Here is a 27183-nt window from a genome sequence, read left to right on the forward strand (position 1 = left end):
AAGTCTGTTTGGTTAAGATGGTGTGTCTAGAAAGTCTGTGTGGTAGCTATCCTGAAGCGACAGTCATGAATGGGGTTAATTCAACAGATAAACTTGAAATCATCTCAGAAAGGTCCTGACTCAGCAAATAGGTCCCCTTGTCTCTCTTCCGACAAAGAGGGAAAGAATAAGATTGATGACAGTAATGAGAGACCTCAATGGAACTCAAGGCAGGACTTTCCAGCAGTGAGAGGGTAGACACTATTACAAGGAGAATCTCAAAACATCTTTTCTGGAGACTGCAAGGGCAAAGGTCAGGGTCTCAACCATGTGAAGCTGCTTCCCAGCACTTCTGCCGGCAGGTGGGAGGATGGAGTCTAGGACCCCGACAGACTCTCCCCACCTTCAGCTCCATTTTGTTGGGAGGGGGTGACTTCCTGGACTCACATTGCAGCTGGAGGTCACGCCGTCACCCCCAGCACAGATCATATTGGTCTTCACAGTGCTGCCCCACCAACTAGGTTGGGAGCATGTGGCGTAGTCCACAACCAGTAGCTCACCCTGCTGCAGGATGTCAGGAAGAGCTCCGTTGGCTGCATGAGACAAGAGAGAAGGTGTTATAGGGACAAAGGGAAAAAGCAAGTAGGGGATGCCCCTTTTTCTCTGGTCCCTCTTACTTCCCTCCATCCCTACACTGTATCCTCACAGTTGATTGGTCACTGCTGATTGGTGCAGGGGTGAACACCTGTCTCCAGCTAAGCTCCTTTTCCTGGGAATTTGGGGTTGGGACTAAGAAATCCCAGCCAGAGAGGATATAAATCTGGGAGTTGTTGGTAGTGGCCACCATTTTCTTCTAGGGAGAGAAGGACGAAATAGACCCATGAGGAAGAGAAATTCTGAGAGAGTGTTTCCTGAGTTTCTAACAATCTTTCAGTGTCCAATTTTCTTCTGTTCGTTAAGCCTGGCTCTCTCTGCCCTTGACTGAGTCTCTCGTTGTTCAGTCATTTAGTTGCGTCTGACTCTTTGAGAACCCCATGGAATGCAGCATGCCAGGCTTGCCTGTCCTTCACTATCTCCCAGAGTTTGGTTAAACTTGTGTCCATTGTGTTGATGATGCCATCCATCTATCTCATCTTCTGTCACCACCTTTTCCTTCTGCCCTCAATCTTTCCCCACATCAGGGTCTTTTGCCGTGAGTCTGCTCTTTGCATCAGGAGTTCAAAGTATTGGAACTTCAGCTTCAGCATCAGTCCTTCCAAGGAAAATTCAGGGTTGATTTCCTTTAGGATTGACTGGTTTGATCTCCTTGCTGTCCAAGGGACTCTCAAACATCTTCTCCAGCACCACAGTTCAAAAGCTTCAGTTCTTTGTCTCTCAGCCTTCTTTGTGGTTCAACTCTCACATCTGTTCATGACTACTGGAAGAACCATAGCTTTGACCGTATGAACCTTTGTCAGCAAAGTGATGTCTCTGCTTTTTAATACACTATTTAGGTTTGTCAAAGCTTTTCCTCCAAGGAGTAAGCATTTTTTTATAATTTCGTGGCTGAAGGTGAACACTGAATCTCTTAAATCCTTATAACAAACTCCCCTTTTGACTGAGTTGGCTCCATGGATTTCTACCACTTACCTTAAATATGACAATGAGCCTGCTGGCATTTGGAGCCCCAGGTTGGGAAAAATATTTGAATGTGTTGAAAGTAGAGCTTTCCTAATTGTTCCCAATGACACTGCCATCACACTTTCGTTACTATCACCACTGCTACTAATGGCCAGGCTTAATAGTATTCTTCACTTGCATTTTATTAGGCTTTTCAAATACTATGCTAATCCTCATGATAGATATTTATTCCTATTTTGACAGGTGTGATACTGAAGCCAAGAGAAGTTAATCAGTTTTCCCAAGAGCACTCTAATTAACTCTATTCTAACCTGTGTTACATTTTGTAAGTATATGGGCATTTTCCCATCTCTTTTAATGTTCACCAACTGTATTTCCATTTTACAGAGGAGGAAAGTGAGGCTCCAACATGGCTTGCCCGAGTTTACACAGCTAGTGGCCAACATAGCTGGGAATAAAATCAAGCCCTTGGACCCTTCCCTGGCTCTTGTTGCCTCCAGTGGAATACATTCTGCCTGGGTGTTTTCTGATAAATGAACCAGTGACTGAATTTGTATCTCAATAAGTAAGAGATACATCTCCACTTCTCACTTCTGCTAAGTGTCCATGGGTCTTGTTTTTGCAGATAAGCCAGGCAAGAGGGTGATATCAATTTGAGTGCATGTGTGTCGATGTACCTCTGTAAAAAATTGTCACATAGGTTTGTCGTTATGAGAAAAAACAGCCACTTATTTGCATGGGCCTTCCTAGAATTTTCCAAACCTTTGGTGATTTCACAAGAGGAGGGCAGGTCCTCTGCTCCTTCTTAGTGCCTTACTGTCATTGGATTTCTGACCCTTAGGGCTTATGTCAAAAGGAGACCCACACGTGGTCAGAGTGAGCGGCAAGGTCAAGTGGCACATGACGAGTGAGGTTTGAGATGGGAAGGGGAGACTCTGATGAGGACCCCAGGGACCTTTGTAGAGCTGTAGAATCCTGAGGTCAGAGAGTGAATGCTATTTTAGGCTCTGGCTTTGGGCCACAGGAGGGACTTCCATGCCAGATGTCATGTAGTCATGGTATCAGTGACGATGGCTAAGCAGTCTGCAGGTGGCCACACAGCAAGTGAGTGGAGGAACTGGGATTTGAACCCAGGCATTCTGAATTCTTATCTATGTGCATGCATGAGTGCATGCTCAGTCACTTCAGTTGTGTCCAACTCTATGCGACCCTATGACCTGTAGCCCACCAGGCTCCTCTGCCATAGGACTCTCCAGGCAAGAGTACTGGAGTGTTTGCCACGCCCTCCTCCAGGGGCTCTTCCCGACCCTGGACTTGAACGCTTGTCTCCTGCGGATCGTCTCCTGCATTGCAGGTGGATTCTTGACCCACTGAACCACCTGGGAAGCCCTTATCTGTCTACACTATCCTCCTTCTCCAAGGCAGCAGGCACTTCTTTCAGACTCCTTGGAGGATGAGTGGAGAGAAAACCCCTGACTGAACAGGGGTGACATCGCCCCCCTCCCTTGGGAGCCATGGGGCTCCCAGCACCCACTTACTCTGCAGTCTTCCCCAGCCAGTGACGTAGCAGACATAGTTGTTGGGCAGGATGGTGCCGGCAGGCGGCAGGCAGCCCAGCTGGATCTTGTCAGTCAGGGGGACAGAGCTGGCCAGTTTGAGCAGGGCAATGTCGTTCCTGGGTTGGAAAAGAAGCAGACCATAATCAGAGGGTTGATTGGTTCTGTCCCAGTTATATTTCTGATTCGAGCCCCAGTAGGGATCACTGAACCCCGTCCCGGGCCGGACTGATGCTGAATCTTCCTTCTGTTGGGGTTACGAGGGATCGGGAGCAGCTATGGTAAAACCCCAAGATTGCATTTAAAAGAAAATTTTGGCCACATTCAGCAGCATGTGGAATCTTAGTTCCTCCACCCGGGATCGAACCCACACTCCCTACAGTGAAATACAGAGTCTTCATGACTGGGCCACTGGAGAAGTTCCCCCAGGACTGTATTTTGTCCCTGGTGGAGCTTGAAGCCCTAAATTCCTAAAGGCCTTTCAGGGGACTGTTTAAAACAGAGAGGGAAAATAGGTCTGTCTTGCAAAGTCCACTCTGATGGATTAGTTGGGGCTGCCTGGCAGGCTGTGTTGACAAGGACTCTGAGCTTCTTTCCAGGATCAGCAAGGGAATAAATCCATGATTGTTTGGTGATGTCCATGCCGGCCTTGTACTTCCTGTGTTTGGTTTAGAAAATAGCAGATGTTCGGACTGAAAGGACTTTTTGCCTTTATTCTTCACTCTCTCTTCCACCTTGAGCTCTGCTGTCAGATTTATCCTTAAGTTTCATGTCCTTGTCTAGGAAACCTTTAGTGATTGGCGGATCACATTTTCCATGATTGGCTGCAACAAGACCTCCCACCTAGTGGTGCTCGTTGCAATGTGATGTTGATACCTTGTCCACTGAGAGTTGAGGGTCTCAGTTTCTTTCTCCTGGCTGGGGATGGGAGGCCTGTGATGTTTAGGAAGTGACACCATGTGACTTCTGAGACTAAGTCATGACAAGAGATGAAGCTTCTATCTGATCTTTCAAGATTTCTTTTCTGGGATCCTAACCTCTGTGCCATGAAGAAGCCAAAGCCACGCAGAGAGGCCATATGTAGCTAAAAATCTCTCTCTCCCCTCTCTGCCCAGCCATCTCCTTCCCATCTCTTAAAGCTTCTCTGGACACATTCTGTGTCATTTTATGGCTTCCCAGTGTCTTATCTGTGTGTGTTCCATCTAGTAGACTAGTCCCTTTGGGGGCAGAGACTGACTTATGACTCATGGACTCCTTGCATCCTTTCTTAGCCATCATCAGTGCTGGACCACAGCAGGCTGCCCAGATGAAAGAGCATAGAGAGTTACAGCCACAGGGCATCCTCTGCTCTCTCCTGGGCTGTGACGTAGAGTCATCAGAAGATTTGGTGAGTGAGCTTTCTGGGCAGTCATTCAAGAGTGGCATCTTGAACTGCAGAAGAGGCCTTGTGTGTGGTTAAAGTACGCAAATTTGAAGAGATGGCTGGGGTTCTTCTTTCTAAAGGCCCTTCTGGAACTGCAGACATGCTTTGGGGGGATGGGAGAAGATGATGGATACTTCTGGGTTCTAGGATGGTGATGGGGAAGCAGGAAAAGGGAAGATAACTTTCTGTCCCTGGTGGGGAGATGCTAACAATGCCACATGGTCGTTATTCATATCTAAGCCAGCAGTCTCCTTACCACCCCCCACACTGCCTCACAGCCACGCTTCTGGCCATGGGCTCCCTGAGAGCTGCTGCGGTGGCCTGTGCACCTCTATGTGTCCAGCACCCAGTGTGGTATGTGGAACATGGGTGGGGCGGATGGTCACCAAAGGCTCAGGGTGAGCATGGAGTGGCATGTGCTCGTCTAAGAAGTTGAGGGGTGAAGTAGAGTCTCCCTGCTGGTCGGGGAACCATCACTAGGGTTTTGCAGAGCTCTGAACCCTTGACTAGCTTCCTGTGTCTTTTACCGAGGTTCCCTTGCAGGGCATCAGGGAATCTTTGTGTTTAAAAGATCTTGTTGGGAGGAGGCACAGGGTGGAGGAGGGCAGGAAGGACCATGTCCCACTCTGCTCTTGGATTCCACTCCCAGTCGTGGGGCCTGTAGACCCATCTCTGTGTCCTCAGGGTTTGGCATAGAATAAATCCACGGTCAGTGTGTGCCTGGGGTGGACGGGAACCCTGTAGACTTAACTGGCAGGAGATCTAGGTTCCCCCCTGCCACCCCCAGTCACACCCTAGCCCAGGCATCTTTGGGGCCAAGAACCTCTCCCCCCTCCCTACAGAAGGAGCAAAGGATGGGACAGCGCCTACTTTTTTTGTGAGATAGCCCACCCCCAGTCTGTGTCCCTGTCAACCCACCCTGCACGTGCACCCAGACAGAACGTACCCTTGGGCGAGCTGATTGGAGTTCCACTTCTCGTGTATCACGGACTTGGAGACTGCGACGGTCAGTGAGCCAGACTCATCGGTGGAGAGACTCTGCCTGCCCACCACCACGCGGTAGGTCCTGGAGGAGCTGGGAGAGAGAGGGCCGGGCACGGAAGGTGAGCTCTGGGCTGTCCTTTCCTCTCTCTGAGCCCTATGGGCTGGGACACCCCAGTCAATGTACTGGTTAGAGACCAGCTCTGGACAGTGCTGGCGGACCTGAACCAGCTTCTGCTCCAAGAGCCACTAGTTGGCACTGGGAACTTTTCTTTCCTTGGGGCAATCGGTTAGTTACAACATAACATACTAACTATAACAAAACAGTAATTACAACTACCTTATGCCAACTGTAAACTATAATATAAAATAAAAGTTATAATAATATAAGCTCTATATTACTATAAGGGAAGTGAGATGGATACAGATAACCATAGTCATTTGACTTAAAGGGAATTTTTTATTTTAATTTTTAAATTTTATTATCTGTTTTGGCCACAGCTATATGGCATGCAGAATTTCCCTGACTAGGGATCGAACCTGTGCCCCCTGCAATGAAGCACAGTCTTAACTACTGGACCACCAGGGAAGTTCCCAAGGCCATTTTTTTTTAGCTTAACTCCTCATTTCCTGTTTCTAAATGGGGAAGTCGCTCAGATGTGTCTGACTCTTTGTGACCCAATGGACTGTAGCCCGCCAGGCTCCTCTGTCCATGGGATTCTCCAGGCAAGAATACTGCAGTAGGTTGCCATTTCCTTCTCCAAGGGATCTTCTTGACTCAAGAATCAAACCTGCATCTCCTGTGTCTCCTGCCTTGGCAGGCGGATTCTTTACCCTTGAACCGCCTAGGAAGCCAGCCTGAGGCTTAGGAAGGACTAACTGGTCCAAAGTCTTACTCTCCAGCTCCTTAGTGACAACTCAGAGCTAAAACCAGGACTCCTGAATCCCAGACCTCTGTGATTTCCCCCACCACCTCACAGAACTTGTAAATTAGGTGGAGAGAAGGGCCCACCCCTGACAGTGAGAGTGTCTCACTGGCCCAGTGGAAACTCCAGTGAGCGCCAGCCTGGGTAAGCTAAGCAGAGGCTGTGGGGAAGGAAGAGGACAGGTGAACAATGGATGTCACAGAGCCTTTCCTTTCCCTGTGGGCCTTTAAAATGGTGCTAGTTTCACTTTTATTGAGCACTTGTTCTGTGCTGGCCCATTTAATGCATCATCTCATTGAATCCACACTAAATACCCATGGATGCTTCCCTGGTGGCTTAGTGGTAAAGAATCTGCCTTCCAATGCAGGAGACACGGATTCAGTTCCTGGGTTGGGAAGACCCCCTGGAGAAGAAAATGGCAACCCACTCCTGTATTTGTGCCTAGAAAATCCCCTGGACAGGGGAGCCTGGCAAGCTACAGTCTATGGGGTCGTAAAGAATCAGACACGATTGAGCGGCTAAACCACAATTACTGCAAATATTGTTATCTGCTTTTTTGCCAGTGATGGTATTGAGACTTGAAGAAGTCATTCAAGTCGCTCAAGGGAACCCAGTTCCAGATCCAGAGGCTATATCTAGTTTGCCCCAAAAGGACAGAAAATGGGTCTCTCCCTCCCCATGGTCCCCCCTCAGTGCCCTGCACAGGACGGTCAATCCATGTCATATATATGGGTCTAGCAACTGACCAACAGACTGAACTACAGATCAAAGAGAGCGTATTTCTTGGCCAAGGAAGTGGTTATGTGCGATGCTCCTTTATATGGGGTGGTTTGGGCCATCTGGGCTCTAACTCTGAGAGATGAGTGCTGGCCAGTAGGGTGAGCGGGGCGGGGAGACAGGGGAATAGCAATTACCTGATGCAGTGGGCTGCTGTCAGGACCCAATTTTGTTTTATCAGTGACCCTCCGCAGGTGTGACGCCACTGGCCGCTGGAGCTATACTGCAGGGAGACCTGGGAAGAAGCACAGGTGATCCCACAGCTGAAAGGGCCGGGCCCTCTGCTTTGCAGCATCCCAGCCCCGGGAGTGGGGGCAGGGGAAGCTGAGCAAGCAAGACACTCGCCTCAGGTGCAAAATCTAAGGGGGCACAAAGAAACTCTGTAATCCAGCTACATAACATTTTAATAATCTTTAGAAAATCAACACAAAAAAATCTATGATGAACAAAATGTCAAAAATGGAAATAAAAACACTATTAAGAAGTAATTAGTTAAAAAAAATTTTGTTTTGCCTGTGCTGCAGGGCACGTGGGATCTTCGTTCCCCAAGCAGGGATGGAAGCCACGCCCCTTGCATTGGAAGCGGGGAGTCTCAACCACTGGGCTGCCAGGGAAGTCCAGGAAGTAATTGTTTTGACAATCTTTCTGCAGTGCGACTTGGGATTTTTCCTTTCTTGGGAGCTATTTCTTCAGGACATATTCTTCCAGTTTAATATGTGTAAAGCAAAATTTTGCTCCCCCCAATCCACTCCCCGAATCTGTGCTTTCCTTAAGTTTTCTTGTCTTGGTAAATGGCAAACCCACTGTAAATAGTGGGCAGAATGATCCTTTTAAAATGTGAGCTTAATTATGTTTCTCCTCTGCTCTGACCTGCCTGTGGCTTCCTCTCTCATACAATGTAACCTCCAAAATGTACAATGCTCTACAAGGTTCTACACGACCACCCTCACCTTACAGGCTCTCATTCCCTTTTCTGCTCCAGCCACACTGAACTCCATGAGGTTCTGGAAACACAACAAGCTCATTTCTGCCTCGGAGCCTTTGCAATTGCTATTCCCTCTCTCTGAACTAATCTTCTCTAAAGTCTTAGCATAGCTTTCTCCTTCACTTCCTGCAGGTCTGTACTCAAGGTTACCTTCTCTGTGAGGTTCTCTGTGACCAACTTATCTAAGGGTATGCACACTCATGTCCACACAAGTGTACATGCGTATCCTTACACATCCATGCACACATATGGACACACACAGTTCTTTCCTCTTGTCCTGTTTTTGTTCTTCATCATAGTGTCTAACATCACCTGATGTTATGAATTTGCCCACTCAATTGTTCATAGTCTCATTCTCCCACTTTAACATAAGCTCTGTGAATTTTATTTCCACTGCTATATTCCAGGTGCCTAGAACAGTTCCTGTCTCATAGTGGGTCCTTAATAAATTGAACAAGGGAGTTAATCAGAAAATGAGTGAATGAATGAACATGGAATCATCAGGGCAAGTGTCTGGTCTCTCTTGCCGAACTTGTCACCTCATTGCTCTTCAATTTTTCCTTGAAGACTAAATCCACTCATAGGAATATGAAAATACTTAAGTGTACCCCTGACAACTCCTCCACTTTTTTTTTTTAAAGAAAAACTTGTTTCCATTTAGATTTGATAGTTTAATAGGTATGGATTGGAAATTTAAGGTGGTTGCATTTGGCACCATTTGGGTCTCTGTGGGAGCTGTCCCATCTCCTTCCCCTTGGAGTCCCTACCACGGCCAAATAGAAAGGAGGGGGGTGACAGAGAGCACTGCCTGCTCTGACCGTGGTTCCTGGGGAGGAAAAGCAGGGGTGATGCTACTTTTCTCCAAACATCATTTCTGATTATCCCCATGACATTTTCTTGATTGCTTCACATTAAGGGGACTTAGATTAACTGTCTTTTTTAAAACAATGCTTAAAATTAGACAAAATTAAAAAGATACCTAAAAGGATGCCCCACCCCAAAATCTCCAAATAGGTGGAAATCATCCTACTGATGTGAAAATTTGAAATAATGTGTAAACATATAATTTGTGGGCAGCAAAGTGTGGCCACAAGAGCAAAGGTTAAACCAAATTTGACTCTGCACTTTCCTCCAGGCTAACTGGGTCACTTTGGGCAATTATATAACTTTGCTGAGCCCCAGTTACCTTGTCTAGTAAATGAGGATTATAATGCTTGTCTAGGGCTCTTGGGATGATTAATAATCATAATAGCTAACACTTTAAATGTCTAATAATTTGAACACTTACGATATACCAGACACTGTTCTGAGCTCAGAGTGTAAATAAGCTCACATCATAATCGCAGTAATCTCATGAAGCACATTATTCCCACTTTACAGATGAATAAACTAAGGCAGTGAATAGAAATTTGTACAACATGGTCCACATCATAAGCGGTGCCATATATTTTTAATATTACTCACTGAGAAAAGTAAATTGAGTTGCTTCACTTGTACAGCCAGTGTGTGGCATAGCATGAATAGTCTGGCTCCAGAATCTATGTGGAAACTTTACACACCCTACTTTATTATTATCTTTTTTTTTTTGGCTATGCCCTGCAGCATGTGGCATCTTCGTTCCCTGACCAGAGATAGAACCCATGCCCCCAACAGTGGAGATGAGGAGTTTTAAACACTGGGCCACCAGGGAAGTCCTACACACCCTACTTTAATTTCAAATCATCTAGCACTTTATTTCCCAGTGTCTAGTGGATTGTGACCTAGAATCATTATCTTGAGATGAGTGTGGAACAGAAGAGGCCTCTCAGCCAATGCAGAGCAAATTATATTTGTTTAAAATATTGGCTTTGTTTAAAATTTTGATATTTTGTTCATTATGATAAAGTTTGATTTTTAAAAAAATATTGCATTAAAAATTCATTTTGGTTACTGAGTTTTGTGGCGCTTCCTTAACTTTTGCCCCCGAAGTGAGTGTCTCGTTTGCCTCACCCCGGTCCCACCCTGCTTGACCTGCCCACCCATCCTGATTAAAAAAATCTCCTAGGGAAGCAGAAGCAGGAAGTGTAGTGAGACTCTTCTAAGACTAGCATCAATTGGTTCCCAAGGCAAGGATACGTTTGTGTCAGCAAGTGGTACAGAGGTGGAGCAAATGGTCCAGAGGGTGAGGAGATACTTTGGTAGGCAGCATTGATTGATTCTCAGCACAAGGGTGACCTCTACTTAAGTGGGAGGTATAGGCCCCCTCTTCCAACTTCCCAGAAAAAATATATTGTGGAAGTGTGAGAAAAGTAGAACTGGCAAAAATACACAGAGCTAAGTATTGGGTTGGCTAAAAAATTCGTTTGGGTTTTCTTTTGGTAACATCTTATAGAAAAATCTGAATGAATTTTGTGGCCAATCCAATACATAAATTGCAAATTGTCTATCACTATCTATGACTGAAGCTCTCCTAATTGAAGGGAAGATGAATGGATGTTGCATTCCCTCCATGAAACCTACTGATGGCTGCATGGGGCACTTTGAGCACTCACTTATGTTGTAAACTCACCCCACTCAACCTTTCTGCTCCCAAACCTGTGTATGCCAGTTGTACTCATATTGTAATTATGTATATTAATTAAATATGTAATCAATGAAATATGAGTTCTAAAAGATAGTTGTGATTTACATGGAAACTAAGGTAAGTGCTTGGAAGAGACCAGATAACCATGAATTTTAAAACATTGCTGTGAATTAAGCATAGATGAAAAAACTGAAAAACTGAGAAAAAAAGGTCATCACAATTTGGAAGAGCTGTCAGATTGCTTCTTGAGTATCTCGTAGTCAGTTACTCTACTTTAAATAAATGGAATTAAATGAAAAAAAAAAAAAGAAATGGAATTACAGATGATATATTGTGGGGATGATTTATACAAGATAGATTGGTGCCTAATGTGTATTTACAAGTTTTCAATTAAAATAAGTTTTAAAGGATATATGTGTGATTTCTAATAATTTATCTATAACCAACCTTTCAATTTGTTTAGTCGCTAAGTCTTGTCTGACTCTTTGCAACCCCATGGACTGTAGCCCCACCAGGCTCCTCTGTCCCTGGGATTTCCCAGGTAAGAATACTGGAGTGGGTTGCCATTTCCTTCTCTGGGGCATCTTCTTGACCCAGGGATCAAACCCAGGTCTCTTGCATTGGCAGAAGGATTCTTTACCACTGAGCCTATTATTCAATCCCAATCATGTCAGATAAGAAAGACTTTACTATATTTATTTATGTCAGTGTAAGCAGAACGCTGGGCTAGATGAAGCACAAGCTGGAATCAAGATTGCCGGGAGAAATATCAATAATCTCAGATATGCAGATGATACCACCCTTATGGCAGAAAGTGAAGAGGAACTAAAGAACCTCTTGATGAAAGTGAAAGAGGAGAGTGAAAAAATTGGCTTAAAGCTCAACATTCAGAAAACTAAGATCATGGCATCTGGTCCCATCACTTCATGGGAAATAGATGGGGAAACAGTGGAAACAGTGTCAGACTTTATTTTTTTGGGCTCCAAAATCACTGCAGATGTGATTGCAGCCATGAAATTAAAAGATGCTTACTCCTTGGAAGGAAAGTTATGACCGACCTAGATAGCATATTAAAAAGCAGAGACATTACTTTGCCAACAAAGGTCCGTCTAGTCAAGCTATGGTTTTTCCAGTGGTCATGTGTGGATGTGAGAGTTTGACTGTGAAGAAAGCTGAGCGCTGAAGAGTTGATGCTTTTGAACTGTGGTGTTGGAGAAGACTCTTGAGAGTCCCTTGGACTGCAAGGAGATCCAACCAGTCCATCCTAAAGGAAATCAGTCCTGGGCATTCATTGGAAGGACTGATGCTGAAGCTGAAACTCCAGTACTTTGGCCACCTCATGCGAAGAGTTGACTCATTGGAAAAGACCCTGATCCTGGGAGGGATTGGGGGCAGGAAGAGAAGGGGACGATGGAGGATGAGATGGCTGGATGGCATCACTGACCCGATGGACATGTGCTTGAATAAACTCTGGGAGTTTGTGATGGATAGGGAGGCCTGGCGTGCTGCGATTCATGGGGTCGCAAAGAGTTGGACACGACTGAGCAACTGAACTGAACTGAACTGAAGCCTCACATATTTCTTTCCTGAGTCCTACCACTAACAGGTCCTAGTAATTTGTGCCTGTGCCACACCCAGCATTTTTAGTCACCTTATTGTTAGAATTGTTTCAAGGTAAGGAGGCATTTACTTTATTGGTAACGTTGATTTGCCTGTAGTCAAGAATTAATTTGCATAAAATAGCACTGATTTGCTCCTGAAAGCAAGGAATATTTGCATAGAGAGTGATGAATGGATTCTCAGATAACAATATATTTGTAAGCAAGCATCTGATTGGTTAACAGAAAGAATGTATTTGTGAATTTGTGTGGATGGTTTGTGGGCTAGGGCAGATCTTTATCCACGTTAGAGAAAGCCCCTCTCCTTCCACCCCCAAGGTTGACCAAGGGCACAGAAATGTATTTTTTATTGTGGAATTCCCCCATCCTGCCCTTTGAGTCCCCACCAATCCTCATTTTTGCCAGTGCAATAGACCCTGTGGTGGAGGGTAAAGGGCTGATGTTACGGATGTAAGGACAGGGAGGCAAGAAGTAGAGTATGCGGGACTCACCTGCCAGGGCCAGCTGTTGGGCCTCGCATCTTCACCTCCAACCACTCTGGACAGTTGCGGTGGGTAAGTGGGGACCCCACAGCTGAGAGCTGTAGAAAGAGAAAGGGTTGTAAACCCAGGAAGCAGTGACCCAAACAATTTACCCCACACTTCCTGAATTCCCAACCCCCAAATAGAGAATCCCTATTCTGGAAGGATCCTTACAGGTTGTAGAGTCCTACCCTTTGTTGCACTTTTCTGAAATTTCACTCCAGCTTTCTTACAACCACAGGACTGAGCCCAGTGGGTGCAGGGAGGTCCCATCCTCAGTTCCACCAGGAGGCTGGAAAAGTGCCTCTGGGTGACAGGGCTTACCTCCAGCCACCAGCGTAGACAGCAGTAAGGCCCTGATCATGGTGTGTCTGTAAGGAGTCCTATATGTGTGGCCCTGGCTAAGGCCCTGGTTTTATGAGTGGGCTTATCAGGCAGAGATATACTAGGAAAATTCAATATGGGGATTTTCTCAAAGCCCAATGGAAAAATGGCCTGTGTCCAACATTCTTTTTCCATTTTCCCTAATTGACACCCTGTAAATACTTGGAAAAAGATAACAAATGTGGATGTTGAAATATGGGTTCTATCCACTTTCAACAGATTATGTTATATGTTATGAGAAGAAGAAAAATATTGGCCCTTGGAGTTGTGTTTTCATAGAAAACATTAGGTTGCATGCTGAACAAACAGTTCTAGGCCAGTGATTCTCAATAGTGCTGGTATTATCCACCAAGGGGACAATTGGCAACGTCCAGAGACATTTTTAGTTGTCATGGCTGGGGATGGGGTACTGTTGGATCTAGTGGGTAGAGTCTAGAGATGTTGCTAAATATCCCACAAAAGGCACAGGACAGCCTGTCACAACAAGGAACGATTCCCCCTCAATTGTCAGTGGCACTGAGGTTGAGGAAGCCTGTTCTAGGCCATACCTCGGCTTGCTGGGTGGCCTGGGGTAAGCCATGGAAGTCTCAAGGCTTGGGGCCTGCCTGTCTATGAAACAAGGGGAGAAATGGGTGCCCAGTCTGTTTTGTAATGATGTGGTGAGGATTTGAAAAATGTGCTTACATGGGAGAAGCACAAACTAGACCTGAACATGTGGGGTTGGGCAGCCTCAGAATGGGCAGCTGCGGAGGGCTTTATCGGGCTGGCTGAAGAGTATTTATCATCTCCTTCTAGGACCACAGCAGTTTGTACTTCTCCAGTAACTTCCAAATGAGGTCAAAGCAGGAACTTCTTAGAAAAGGAGGCTGACACTCACCCAACATACATGGCAGATGCACTCACATGTCTTATCTAACCTAAGTCTTGTGAAATCTAGCAAAAGGTCTCATATTTCAAATGAAGAAGCTGAGGTTCAGAGAGGTAAAGTGAACTTGCTCAAGATCACACAGCTTCTAAAGTGGCACAAAGGGGATTCTAACATAAGCTGGTCTGATTTCCAAGCTCCTTTTCTTGAGGATGCTGAACGTGGCATTTCAAATGTCCTCCTAGTACTGCAATAAGCCCCTTGTGTTTGGTGGGTAGCAGGGAGCATGGGTGGAAAAAAGGAGCAAGAGTTCCTGATGGATGTTCTTGTTCTTCCTTAAAACTTCATTCTCCTTGCTTATGGTCAGAGCACAGTTCCAGGAAGGCCAGGCTCTGGTGAGATAGACCTGCCCTGTGACCACAGATTCTACCTTTTGCCCAGTCAGAAAAGCAGAGAGTGGACTCGAACTGTTAAGACCTGAGTTCAAGTCCTCTTTGAGTCAGAACTGAGTGTTATAACTTGGACAGACAAGTCCCTGGGCCTGAGTTTCCTAAATAACAATCCAGGCCTGGATTATAGGATTGTCATATGGGTGAGAAAAATTTGTAATTGGCCAAGAATCATGAGGAGGGTGAGGGAGCCTGGGGTGTAGAATCCCATTGCACTAGATGTCAGAATACCTGGGTTCTAGTCCCAACTCCATCCCTAACTTCTTTAACAGTTTGGGCTCTTGTTTGTAGTCTGTAGCAGTCACTACAACAACAAACTATTTCTGAAGTTTCCTATTTTATCTTGAATTAATGTGAATATGCCATTCTGTTCCATGTATCTGTGTTTATTTTACTATAAAAATAAGATTTTCCTGTAGGAGGTCACTGAGCAAATACAGGTTTGGCGCATGCCATGGGCTTGCTTTGTGACCTTGGGCAAGTCACACAGATCCTCTGGCCTGGGGCTGTTTATGAATGAAACAGAGAGAGAGAGACATATGCCCAGCCTATTTCATCACATTTCTGGGAGGGTTTGGAAGTGACAAAAATCTTCATCTAATAGGCTTAAGCCAAAAAGTCATTCACTGGGACACAAGGTGGAAAAGCCCAGGAGCAGGGCTGGTTTCAGGCACGGCTGGATCCAGGGCTCTGGTGATGTCCCCAGCACTCAGTTTATCTCTCTCTTTTATCTCTGCTTTTCACTGTGAGAGTCCACTCTCAGGCTCCATTACATGGCCTGTAGGAGCTACAGGTTGTCCTATGGGGACAAGAAGGTTACAGAATCTCTGGTCTAGGATTTCTCAACTATGGTGCTATTGACATTCTGGATGATGGTTCTTTGTTTTGAGACCCAGAATCCTGTGAACTACAATCCTGTGCCTTGAAGGATATTTAGCAGCAGTCCTGGTTCCCACCCACTAGATGCCGGTAGTCTCTTCCCTCCTTCTCCAAGTTGTGACAACCAGAAGTGTCTCTACTCACTGTCAAATGTATTCTAGAGAGCAAAACCATTCCCTCCATTTTGCTGCTGTAGCCTCACATCACTCATCTTCAAACCCATCAGGGAATGAGTGAGAGCTTCCTGGTACTTCCCACAGAAGTCCTGTAACTCTCTCTGATTGGACCTGCCTCAGGTCACATGACCATCCCTGAAACAATGGTTGTGGTGGGAGAGGGGATGCAAGTGTGGACTGGACAGGCTTAGGACCTGGAGGACAAGTCCTACCCCTAGATCTGGGCACCAGGCTCCAGATGGAGGTGTGGGGGAGGGACAGCACCAAAATAATAATCCAGGTTTCTGGAGAGGGAATAGAGGCTGGGAGAACAGATGAGTTTTTTTTTTTTTTTTTTTTTTTAAACAGATGAGTTTTATAGCCCACTTCCTCCCACTGGGGCTCAGTCCCCATTTATATGTTGATGGACAACCAGGCAATCTGTGAAGTTTTAAACTGGGCTATGTCCTTGAGGTCTCAGTGGGGCCATGAAGATGCAGACATGAACTTTCATGAGATTTATGACTCATTTGTAAGGTTTCCTCTGAGAAATCCAATGCTCACGGGTTAGAGACTTGGGTTTGTAGCCCTGTGCTTCTGGGTAGCGACTGTGGTTTGGATCCTCACTACTCACAGAGTGATTTGGACCAGCATAGCTTAGGATCTGGTTAGAAATGCAGACTCATGTATCCACACCTACTGATTCAGCATCTGCAGTTTAACAAGATACCTAAGTGATTCCCCTGTTTGTTAAAATTTGAGAAGACCTGAGCTAGAGCACGTTTCATCTATAACTCAATTTTTTCACCTATCAAATAGAACAATAAAAATCTTATCCAGCTCTTAGGGTTGTTGCTAGAATTAAGCAACGGTTTATTCACTTAGAACACTGAGAATTGTCAATGTGCAATAAAATGTTCACTCTTCAGTCCTGAGACCTGCAGACCTCAGATATCAGAATATCACAGAATTATTCAAACTTTACCATCAAAGAATCTGAGGAGATCAGGGGTTGGCAACCTGTTTCTACAAATGACCAGACAGAAAATGTTTTAGGATTATGGGCCATATGGTCTCAGTTACAACTATTCAATTCTGCTGTTATATTGCAAAAAGCAGCCCAATAGGCATAGCTGTTTTCCAGGAAAACTTTATTTACAAAACAGATTTGTTTTTCAGGCTCTGGTGTTCAGTAGATTAATGATCTGGGGTCTAGCATGCGTCAGTCACAACAGTTAATGTCTGGGAAGTTTCATTCTTCACCTGGAAAGCTTGATCTGAATTTTGCAGATTATTTCATCACACAGCTGGGTTTATCTTAACGTGCATTTTTTTCCTTCCCACACAATCTTCATAGGAAATTGGTGCTTTGGGAAGATGCTCTGTGTTTATTCTCTGCCATTACATGCCCCCTGGCCTATCACCATGTGAACATTTGCAGATAGGTGCTCCTACTTGATGAGTGAGTTTTAGGGGACTGGCCACCAGGGCCTGCTGGGAATAAAGCTCCCCCTCCTAAGGAATAAAAGGGAGAGGGGAGATGTGCCACTGGGGGTCCAGGTATGAGGTCAGTAGTAGTAATGACGCCTCCTGTCACAAGCTTCTGTTGGCTTCCAAAGGGAGGTGGAAGATGTGCCCATTTTACAGATGGGAAAACTGAGTCTCAGAGATGTTAGGTAACTCAGCTGCTGTCACTGCTTGTTAGCCAATAAATACCTTCCTTTCTACTCTGCCATATTTCATGCTATTAATTTGTGTCTTGGATAATGTGAGGGTATGAGAGATTTCCAGGATGGCTCTGATTCTTCACCTCTCACTTTATCCATGCCATTTGCCTTGCAATTTTGCAATGGCCTCCTGGGAGGAGGATGAGAGCCCCGTGGAGCTGAACTTCCCCAGTCAAACCCAGACTTGACCCCTAGATGTATGAATGTTTCCAGCCAAAATCGGCAGTTGGTCAAAATAAGTCACCTAACTGACTCCCAGCTGAACCCAAGTGTGTCAGCAATAAATACCTGTCTTTGGATTCTACTGAGAGTTTGTGGTTGGTTGTTATGCAGCACTATTAATTATGTCGGAAGTAGCTGATACAGCTGGTGAAGGCCTTTGTGAACACCTGTGAGCAATAACTCTCTCCTCAGGTTTCTATTTGAGTTCAAAATTGCCAGTTTTGCTCAGGATTGTCAGCACACCCACAGCCTCCACCCCTCCCTGGCATGGCCATTAGAGGAATCTGTGTGAGAGGATCCTTGAGAGTCGGGGATTAATGGCAGAATAACATGGTTGTTAAGTCACACAGGCTCTGGAGTCAGACCACCTGAGTTTAAGTCCTGGTGCCCCATTACTAGCTGTGTGACCTTTGGTGAGTTTTTAAACCCCCTCCGAGCCTCAGTTACCTCATCTGTAAAGGGGGATAATAATCAAGGTTGTCAAGATTATTGTATAAATGAGATCGAGTATGTGAAGCTCTTGAATGGTACCAGGACCATTGGTCACCCTATCCACGCTCCGTGCCTTATGCTCTAGCAGAAATTGCTGCCTTGAGATTCTCCCGAGTAGTCACCATGACTTTGCTTATTCCCTTCCCTTAGCCAGGAAAGTAGTGACCTCTTATGATATCCCCAAGAGCATCAGTTAGATGTGTGCTGAGCTGCAAGTTATGGAAAACCTGACTGCAGTGTTTAAAACAAATGCAGATTTATTTTTGCCCACAAAAATTGATATTCAGAACATGGTTGCTGGCATCAGATCTGCAGCCTGATGATGTATGAACTCATGTCTCTGTAATTCTCTTGGCCACAAAATGGCTGCTTTAGCTCCAGGCATCACATCCACATTCATATTCATCACAGGGCAGTAGAGCTTGGTGATCCAGAGCATGAACTCTGGAGCCAGATTAACAAAGTCTGGATCCCAGCTCCATCACCTTCTGGTTAAATCACCTTGGGAAGTCATGAAACATCTCTAGCCTCAGTTTTTTCATCTGTGAAATGGGGATGATATTAAAAGACTATGTCTTAGGATTGTTTTGGGGGTTAAGTGAGGTAATACATGTAAAGCCTGTAGAACAGTGCCTGGCACATAGCAAGTATTCAGTATGTGTTAGTTATTACTTCATTATTATAATTGTAAGGGACTTGGGGACAAATAGTATTAATGTTTAGCACATCTACCTGCAAAAGAAGGAGGTCAAGCAGGACCAGGGGGCCCTTGGGTCAAGCAACCAGCAACATCTTCTGTGTTTGGATACGTTTTGTTCAAATGTGAAGACTCAGCCTGAGGTATCACCACCTCTAGGAAGCTGTCATGGACTCCTCTCACCAACTGACACTGGTTTAAGTGTCCCTTATCTGTGCTCCTGGACTGTATTCCTACCTTCACACTTATACAGTGACCTCAATGATCTGTTTATGGGTCTCTCTCCTGCAGAGCAGGGGTCTTGTTTGGACTCTCCCTGGATTCCCAGGGCTGAGCTGGTGCTGGGCTTCTTGTAGCCTCCATTGCTTGTTGAGTAAATATTTTTTGAGAATGAGCTTGGCATTGTGGGAGGTCATGGTCCCCACCTCCAGGAACCAAAGTTACTCATGGACCAACCAGAGGCAGTCACAGTTGAGGGTTTTCCTAGGAAGACTTTAGAGGTGGGGGTAGGGGCACCCCTCCTAGATCAGCCCTGGACTAGGAGCCCTGGCGATCCTCAGGAGTGCCCTAAACTAGGGATACAGTGGTCAGGGATCAGGGGCCCCACTTGGATCCACCTCACTGGACAGTGGGTCCCTCACCTTTCTGGCCCCATGTGCCCTCCAGGCGGCCTCAGGACCGAAGGAGCCTGAACTGAGCCTCTTGTTTGTGTATTACTGGTCATTTCTTCCTGTGACTTGGCCCAGATTTTTCCTTTTCTGGGCTTCAGTTTCCCTGCCTGTCTAGTGCAGTGCAAGCTTGCCCACCTCTGACCTGCTGTGACTACATGTGGAAGCCATTGCTGTTTGACCAGGGTGTGGTGGTTCACAGCTTAGGAGATGTGTGTGTGTGTGTGGCCGGGGGTGGGCAAATCTCTGGTGTGTCCTTAGCTCATGTCCCCTCAGGCACCAGGTGGCCTCCTGGGATCGCCTCCTACCCCAGCACCTCCAGCAGCTCCCCCTCAAGGCCAAACCAGCCTGAATGAGGGGGCCTCTCTTTGCATCCTTGGTGTGGAAGGGGCAGCCCCCAGAGAACCCGCAGGGGACACAAGAATCAAGAATGAAGGCAGGGGACTTCCTTGGTGGTCCAGGAGCTAAGAATCCAAGCTCCCAGTGCAAGGGGCCCAGGTTCAATCCCTGGTCAGGTAATTAGAGCCCACATTCTGCAACTACGAGTTTGAGTGCTGTAATTAAGCCCGAGTACAGTCAAATAAATAAATAAATAAAAAGAAAGCAGGCAGCTTGAGGGGGAAAGAGGTTTATTGCCGTTGTCAGGATTTGTGGCCTGGGCTCCTGGGGATGAATCACAGCTGCAGTTTCTGGAGAAGCAGAGAACAGAGTGAGGGACTCAGGGTGGCATGAGTCTCAGCCAGGAAGGAAGGAACAAGCAGGCACAGCAGGTAGTACCAGGCCTTAATGAGCCAGGCTTGCCTCTGTCCCCAGGGTTGGCCCCCTCGGCACTTCCCACCACTGTGCAAGTGGGCTCAGGACGCTGCCTACTCCCAAAATGAACCCTGTCCCTCCTCAAGAGATAGATGGCTATCCATGCCACCCCCTCTCCTGTGTTGGGGCCACATTTCACCTTTGGGAGCCCTGGTGGGGAGCCTAGGGCTGGGACAGAAGTGTTTGCTGAAGCAAATTGATTAAAAGGTTGGGGAGTCAATGGCCATTTCCTTTACTGCACCTGACTCAAGGCTGCATGCAGTAAACAATCAATACTTCTTGAGCAGGTGAATGAATGAATGAGTGAAGGAATGAGTAGAGGAACAAGTGAGGGGTGGGCAGTGAGGAAGGAGGCCAGGGAGGTGCACCCACCTCGTTGATCCAGTCGATGTAGGCAGACACACGGGTGAAGACCGTGGGCTTCTTGTAGGTGTTGCAGCCCAGCCCGGAGCCGAAGCTGACGATGCCTTGCACATCCCAGTTGCCGTTCTCAGCTTGGCAGTTCAGGGGGCCACCCGAGTCCCCCTGCACCAGGTGGGGTGGGCGTCAGAAGGACGCTTGGGCCACAGGGGTGGGTCAGAGTGGGGCATGTGAGTTGGCCTCTCTGCCTTGGTACCTCCTGTTTTGACCTCAGCTTGTCCATATAGTGAGGGAGGGAGAGAAGATATGGTTTGGGAGTGACTTGACCTTTATCCTGCTGCTGCTGCTGCTATGTCGCTTCAGTTGTGTCTGACTCTGTGCGATCCCATAGACAGCAGCCCACCAGGCTCCCCCGTCCCTGGGATTCTCCAGGCAAGAACACTGGAGTGGGTTGCCATTTCCTTCTCCAATGCATGAAAGTGAAAAGTGAGAGTGAAGTCGCTCAGTTGTGTCTGACTCTTCGCGACCCGGTGGACTGCAGCCTACCAGGCTCCTCCATCCATGGGATTTTCCAGGCAAGAGTACTGGAGTGGGGTGCCATTGCCTTCTCCGGACCTTTATCCTCGGGGAGCCCTAAAGTATCAGCTTAAGTCGTGGTTTGCTGTGCGATCTTGGGATGATGAGAACCCTCTCTGTGCCTCAGTGTCCCATGCCTGAGTCTGAGCGGCCCAGAGAAGTGAAGATGCTGGGAATTGTGTAGGAGACCCAGGAAAGTGAGGGAAATGGAAGTGGGGAAAGGGTCCTGTGTTTAAAAATGGGACAGTCTCTGATTTCCCTAGATGCTTCTTGCTTCTGTGTCAGATTCCCTGAGTCCTCTGTCTCCCTGGAGCAATGGAGTTGACGTTACGATGGAACGTGTGCCCGGACTTGAATGAAGTCTCTTCTACACGCGTCAGACTCATTTAGTCCTCACAGCAGCCCTGTGCTTACTGTTGCTCCATTTTACAATGGGGAAACTGAGGTTCAGAGAGGTCAAACGGCCTGCCCAAGGTTATGCAGCTATGAAGGGGTGGGACTGGGACTCAGACCCAGAGACTGACATTCAGCCTTCATGCTCTGGCCGTAGTGCTGGTAGGGGAGAGGAAGGGGGACAGTGACAAGGTTTTCCTAAGTCTCCTGAACCCAACTGGGACTCAGTCTCCCCCCAGGGAGAGGGTTCCTCATGGGGTCTCCCCACTTCTCACTCCTTTGCTCTCCTCCCTGCCCCTAGCACTTGGCCATTTGCGTTAGGGCAGGGGTGCAGAGTCTGGACACTCACGTTGCAGGCTGAGATGACTCCGTCGCCTCCGGCACAGACCATGGTTTCCTTCACCGTGCTGCCCCACCAGTCTCTCTGGGAGCACGTGGCATAATCCACCACGGGCTGCAGGCCCTGCTGCAGCTCAGCGGCAATGGGGCCATTGGCTGGAGAGAGAATGGGTGGTGACTGGACAGGCAGCCCAGGAAGCCCTGGCTCCATGCCTTCAGGGAACAGAGGGCTAAATGGGGCTGGGCCAGACTTTGAGGGACATATATGCCTTTTATTGAGAGGCAAGACTCTGAGCCAATGGTCCCAAACTGGGTTAGAGACCCTTCAAAGGGTTGGAAAGGTAAAACCAACCCATAGAAAACCCTCAAGAAATAACTACCATTTATCTCTAATTTATGTTCTGGGGTTTTAATTGTCAATGGTTTCCTTGTAGTTCTCTACCTTTGGTGTCACATGTTAAAAGATTTTTCTCAGCCTCAAATTTTCCAGGTACTGATCTCTATTTTCTTCTAAGTCTTCTGTAGGTTCATTTATTTGCATTTAACCTTTACATTCAGCTGTAATTTACTTGAGAATTCCATTCACTGGAATATACTTGGTATATGATCTAATCCCCTACCCCAAATGGTTAGTTTCATTGATTCAATAGTCACTTACATGGCACTTAGTAGCTGCCCAGCCCTGTTCTAAGTCCTTGACAAATTCTTATAGCATCCTTTATATGCACTTGGCGTGTCTGTCACATGGTATGTGCTTACTAAATATTAGCCATCATTACACAGTTTAAGAAGATGTGAAGATGTTAAGGCAAAAAGGAAACTGGTGGGCAAATGTGGGTGGCATGCTTATTGTGGGAGCCGCTTCCTCCAGGAAGGCGCTCTTGATTTACCAGGGGCTATACTCACTGTAGAGACGGCCCCAGCCAGTGACGTAGCAGGGGTAGTCCTGAGTCAGCAAGGCACCCGCCTCTGGCAGGCAGGCCACCTGGATCGTGTCACTCAGTTCCACAGTCTCTGCCAGCTTGATAAGGGCAATGTCATTGCTGGAATCCAAAGTGGAGGTGGTGAATGACAGGAGGGCCTGGTGCAGCAAGCAAATGCTGAGAGGCCTGGCCTGTGAGTCGGGAGTCAGGCCAAGGGTGACCAGGGTCCTTTGCACATATCCCGGACTGCCAGGTTTTACTGGTGGACAGAGATGCCGGGGAACAAATGATCTGCCTCACCTGCCCCTGTAGGTGAAGCTTCTTCCCCTACTTGTGTCTTCACATCACGACAGGCTTAACAGAGGAGTGACAAGAGCAGAAGCCTGAGCCACTGTAATTGAACCACTGTATCGACCGAAATTAAGCTAAAGCAAATTGGAAATTATGACGGTAAAAATACTTGCAGATTCAATTTTTAATGTTTCTGTGTTGCCGAATGAAAGCGGACAACCCTAGGCAGACTTGGTTTGATTTGTGGTTCTGCCACTTAGCGGGCTGTGTGACCTAGGACACATTCCTTAACCTCTCTGATCCTCGCGTTCTTGTCTTGGGCTGTGGTGAAGATTAAATAAGAGATGGTGCATAAAGTGCTTATTGCAATGCGGGCAGGCATGCAGTAAGCATCAATAATGGGGAGTGCTGGCTCATCCCCTGGCTGACAGACTTCAGGTAACATACCACGGGGCCCTCGGGATCCTTAGTCCATGTGTACTTTCTGGAGCCCCTTGGTCAATGATGGGGATGGGAGGGGTGTCCGTCTTCTCTTAGCATTTTGCTATTTTGCGTAAAGTCATCATCTGCGGGCTGTTCAGGGTGAGGATGGGGCCCATGATGAGGCTCTGTCTCCATATCAGGGACCCCCTCTTCTTCTGAGCTGCTCCTAGGGGCCGTGTGATGGCTAGCTGGGCACTCACCGAATGAGGAAGGAGTTCCACTTTTCGTGGACAAAGATGGTGTCCACACCCACGTAGAGGGAGCCTGCCTCGTCCTCCACCTCCAGGTTGTTCTTCCCCAGGCCCACGCGGTATGTCAGGGTGTTGCTGGACAGAGCAAGGGGGCCAAGTCAGGGTCCTGCCCCCACGGGTCGGCAAGGTAGAGAGGGAAGTTGGGGCTCTGGTGATGCAGCTTTGGGGTCACTGTGGGATTCATTTGGGGGAAGGCACAGTTCACCCCATTGACCCTTCCTAGGGCACAGGGTAAGGACCCTGGTCTTGGAGTCAAGTCTGTTCTGACTGCTGGGTGGGCAGGCTCGGACCTCAATTCCTCACCTGTAAGGTGGGGATAATCTCGAAACTCACCTGCCAGGGATGCTGTGAAGATGAACTAGTCCACACTGCTGCTGGCATGCATTATCTCACCTGTATTCCTCTCTAGCCACCTCCTCCTTTCCCCTCACACAATCCGCTCCTGCCACACCGGCTTCCAATTTATTTCTCAAACATGCCAAATGGACTCCCTCCTCTGGACCTTTGCATCGGCTCTTCCCTCCACCTGTGACACCTTACTTCCAGACCAGAGATTTCTTCCCTTCCTTTCTTTAGATCTCAGCTCAAGTATCCCCTTTTCAGAGAGCTTTTCCCCAGGCCATGTCATTTAAAATAGAACTCCTCATACTTTTTAGCCTCTTCCTGCTTCTTTGTTTTTCTTCACCACCACTTATTTTGTTACATATTTACTTGTTGGATGGCCTGCCACTCTGTCTTCTACTAGAATATAATAAGTTCCCTGCAGAGCACAAACTGCGTTTTCACCGCCACGTTCCCTGGCACATCGTAGGCGCTCACTAAATACTTGTTGAATGAATAAATGGACAACTGAGTTACTGGATATGAACAGCCTGTTTGTGCCGCTGTCTGGAGTGTGTGCCCTGGAAGAGCAGCGGGCGGGGCGTCTGGGTGACTTCCGGCTCACCTGATGCAGTGGGCGGCTGTGAGGACGTGGCTGGGGGTGATCAAGGTGCCGCCACACGTGTGCCTCCACGTGTCATCCTTGAGGTACTGGAGGGAGATCTGGGGGAGGATGTGAAAGGAGCGTGTGTCAGCCCCCAGGGACCCACTCCCCACACCCCTCTCCACCCCGCCTCCCACCCCCACGGCGGTGAGCTTACCTGCCAGGGCCAGCTGTGAGGAATGGCGTCCTCTCCTCCCACCACGCGGGCTGATAGGTTGGGCTGGAAGATGGGGATCCCGCAGCTGGAGGCTGGGGGAGACAGGAGAGGGAGAGCACAGGTGAGGGTGCCTGGTGTCTCACTGGGGAAGGGACAGGTGGAAAAAGCACATATTTAGGGGCTAGGCAGACTTGGGTTTGGATTTTCCTGTAAGACTTTGGGGAATCCATTGAGTGTGCTGGGCCTCAACTTCCCTTTCTGTGAAATGGGTAGAATAGCACTAACCTGGTAAGTTTGTCCTAAGAACTAAATGATGCATACGAAGAGTTGAGCAAAAGGTCTGGTATAGAGTGAGGGTTAAACCACTGAAGGAAACACCAAGGTAGGCTGGCTTGGTGAGAGTGCCCAGGTATACCTGTGTTCTTCATCCTTACCCTGTTGTCCCTTTTGAGGCCACAGCATGGCGGGGATGTGTGAACATGGAACCCACAGAATTCCAGACTGTCCTAGCTGTGGCATGGTCAAGAGCAAGTGCTGGGCAGACTCAGACTCAAATTCTGCCTCCACCACTAACCAGCCATGTGATCTTGAAGAAGCTAGTGAACTTCACTGTGCCTCAGGGTCCTCATCTGTAAAATGGGTCTATATTAATAGACCCTGCCTCTCAAGGTTGATGGAGAATAAAATTGGCTCCGGAATGTCAAGGGCTTAGCAGAGCACTTGGCACAGAGTAAACATGGAGTACACAGGAGCAGCTACTGTTGTTATCAACTGGAGGACTCTTAATGAAGTGCTCTTATTTGCCAAAAAGAGCCAGTGAGCTTTAGAGAGGTGATGTAACTTGTTTAGGTCCTGCTGAGAGAGAGTGACATTCGAGTCAAGTTCCTTGACTCCCAATCTGGGAGAAGTCTGCCAACATGGAAAGCTGCCATCCTCTGTGCCAACACAGAATCCCCAAAGGAGAGATGCTGATCCCAGGAAAGGTAGGCCCCGATATTGTTTAATTGCTAAGTCGTGTCCAACTCTTTTGCAACCCCATGGACTGTAGCCTGCCTGGCTCCTCTGTCCATGGGATTTCCCAGGCAGGAATACTGGAGTGGGTTGCCATTTCCTTTTCCAGGGGCTCTTCCCAACCCAGGGCTCGGACTTGCATCTCCTGCATTGGCAGGAGGGTTCTTTACCACTGAGCCAGTTGGGAAGCCCAGGCCCCCCGATGGTCCCCAGGGTACCCGGGGATGAGGCATCTTCTGTGTCCCCAGGCTGATGCTACATCTTTCTGCACCTCACTGCTCATCCTCACCCTGGGGAGGTCAGATCATGAGCCCTGTTTCACAGATTCAGAAGCAGAGTTGCCCAGCAGGCAAGTAGCTCATTTGACACAGCTGATCAGTAGTAATTAGACCCACACTGAACCCCAAAGCTCCTTTCCCAAAGCCCTGGAGAGCAGAGGGCCCCTGCCCCCATCCTTGTCCGAGCTCACAGCCTGATGGCTGCAGCTGGTCATGGAGCCTCAGCTTACCATAGGCCAGGAACGCGGTGAAGACCGTGATGCCCAACATGTTGTGAATGCTCAGAATCAGGTGAATGTCGCGGTGGCCAGGGCAGCACTTATAGGCAGGTGGGGGGTAGGCCCACCTCGTCAAGGCTGAGCCACCACTTGGAAGAAACCTGTTCTGCCAAGGCCTTTTCCCTGACCTTGGGTGGTTACTGTTTAATTTGGGCAGAGATGGAGCTGGTTTGGCGGCGTGGATTTCCCAAATATCCAGAGACAGAGCAAACTCTGACATTTGCAGGTATGGGGGCCCCATCACGCTGCTTGGCCTGACTCATTCTTTTTAGTTGTTGTTTACTAGGCACCTACTATGTGCTGGTTGCCATGCTCAGTAACTCTTGCAGTCCCTTAATTCTCCCAACAACACGCAGTAGACACTCTTGTCCACTGATTAAACGTGACAAAGCTGAGACTCAGAGGGTCAGCGACCATCCAGGGTCACACAGCTGCACTACAACAGAACCAGGGTTTGAAGTCAGCCTTTCAAATGTCAGCCTACCGCCAAAAACTGCTATGATGCACTGCTTCCTTCTCTGTCTTTATAGCTCTTTCTTTCTCCCTCATTCAACCAA

The 27183-nt window shown here is 47.5% G+C and overlaps 2 protein-coding genes across 2 annotated transcripts in view; both read right to left on the reverse strand.

Annotated features, from left to right (window-relative positions):
- The window catches only part of LOC133069307 (chymotrypsin-like elastase family member 2A), an 18048-nt gene extending 4734 nt beyond the window's left edge, over window positions 1-13314 (reverse strand). The window contains exons 1-6 of the mRNA XM_061160694.1: window positions 13275-13314; window positions 12921-13009; window positions 7400-7497; window positions 5525-5653; window positions 3138-3274; window positions 427-572 (exon numbers count right to left, since the gene is read on the reverse strand). Of these exons, the coding sequence (XP_061016677.1) occupies window positions 427-572; window positions 3138-3274; window positions 5525-5653; window positions 7400-7497; window positions 12921-13009; window positions 13275-13314 (639 nt within the window). The remainder of the gene's footprint in view (window positions 1-426; window positions 573-3137; window positions 3275-5524; window positions 5654-7399; window positions 7498-12920; window positions 13010-13274) is intronic.
- A 6848-nt stretch (window positions 13315-20162) lies between these two features.
- CTRC (chymotrypsin C) lies at window positions 20163-26618 on the reverse strand. The gene is made up of 8 exons (XM_061159789.1): window positions 26579-26618; window positions 25060-25151; window positions 24864-24961; window positions 23867-23992; window positions 22876-23012; window positions 21980-22125; window positions 20674-20826; window positions 20163-20177 (listed from the first exon to the last, which is right to left on the reverse strand). The coding sequence occupies exons 1-8, from the start codon at window positions 26616-26618 to the stop codon at window positions 20163-20165; spliced, it is 807 nt and encodes a 268-aa protein (XP_061015772.1).
- Between the last annotated feature and the right edge of the window lie 565 nt (window positions 26619-27183).

This window comes from Dama dama, chromosome 14 (assembly GCF_033118175.1).
Source record: "Dama dama isolate Ldn47 chromosome 14, ASM3311817v1, whole genome shotgun sequence".
Taxonomy (NCBI): Eukaryota; Metazoa; Chordata; class Mammalia; order Artiodactyla; family Cervidae; genus Dama; species Dama dama.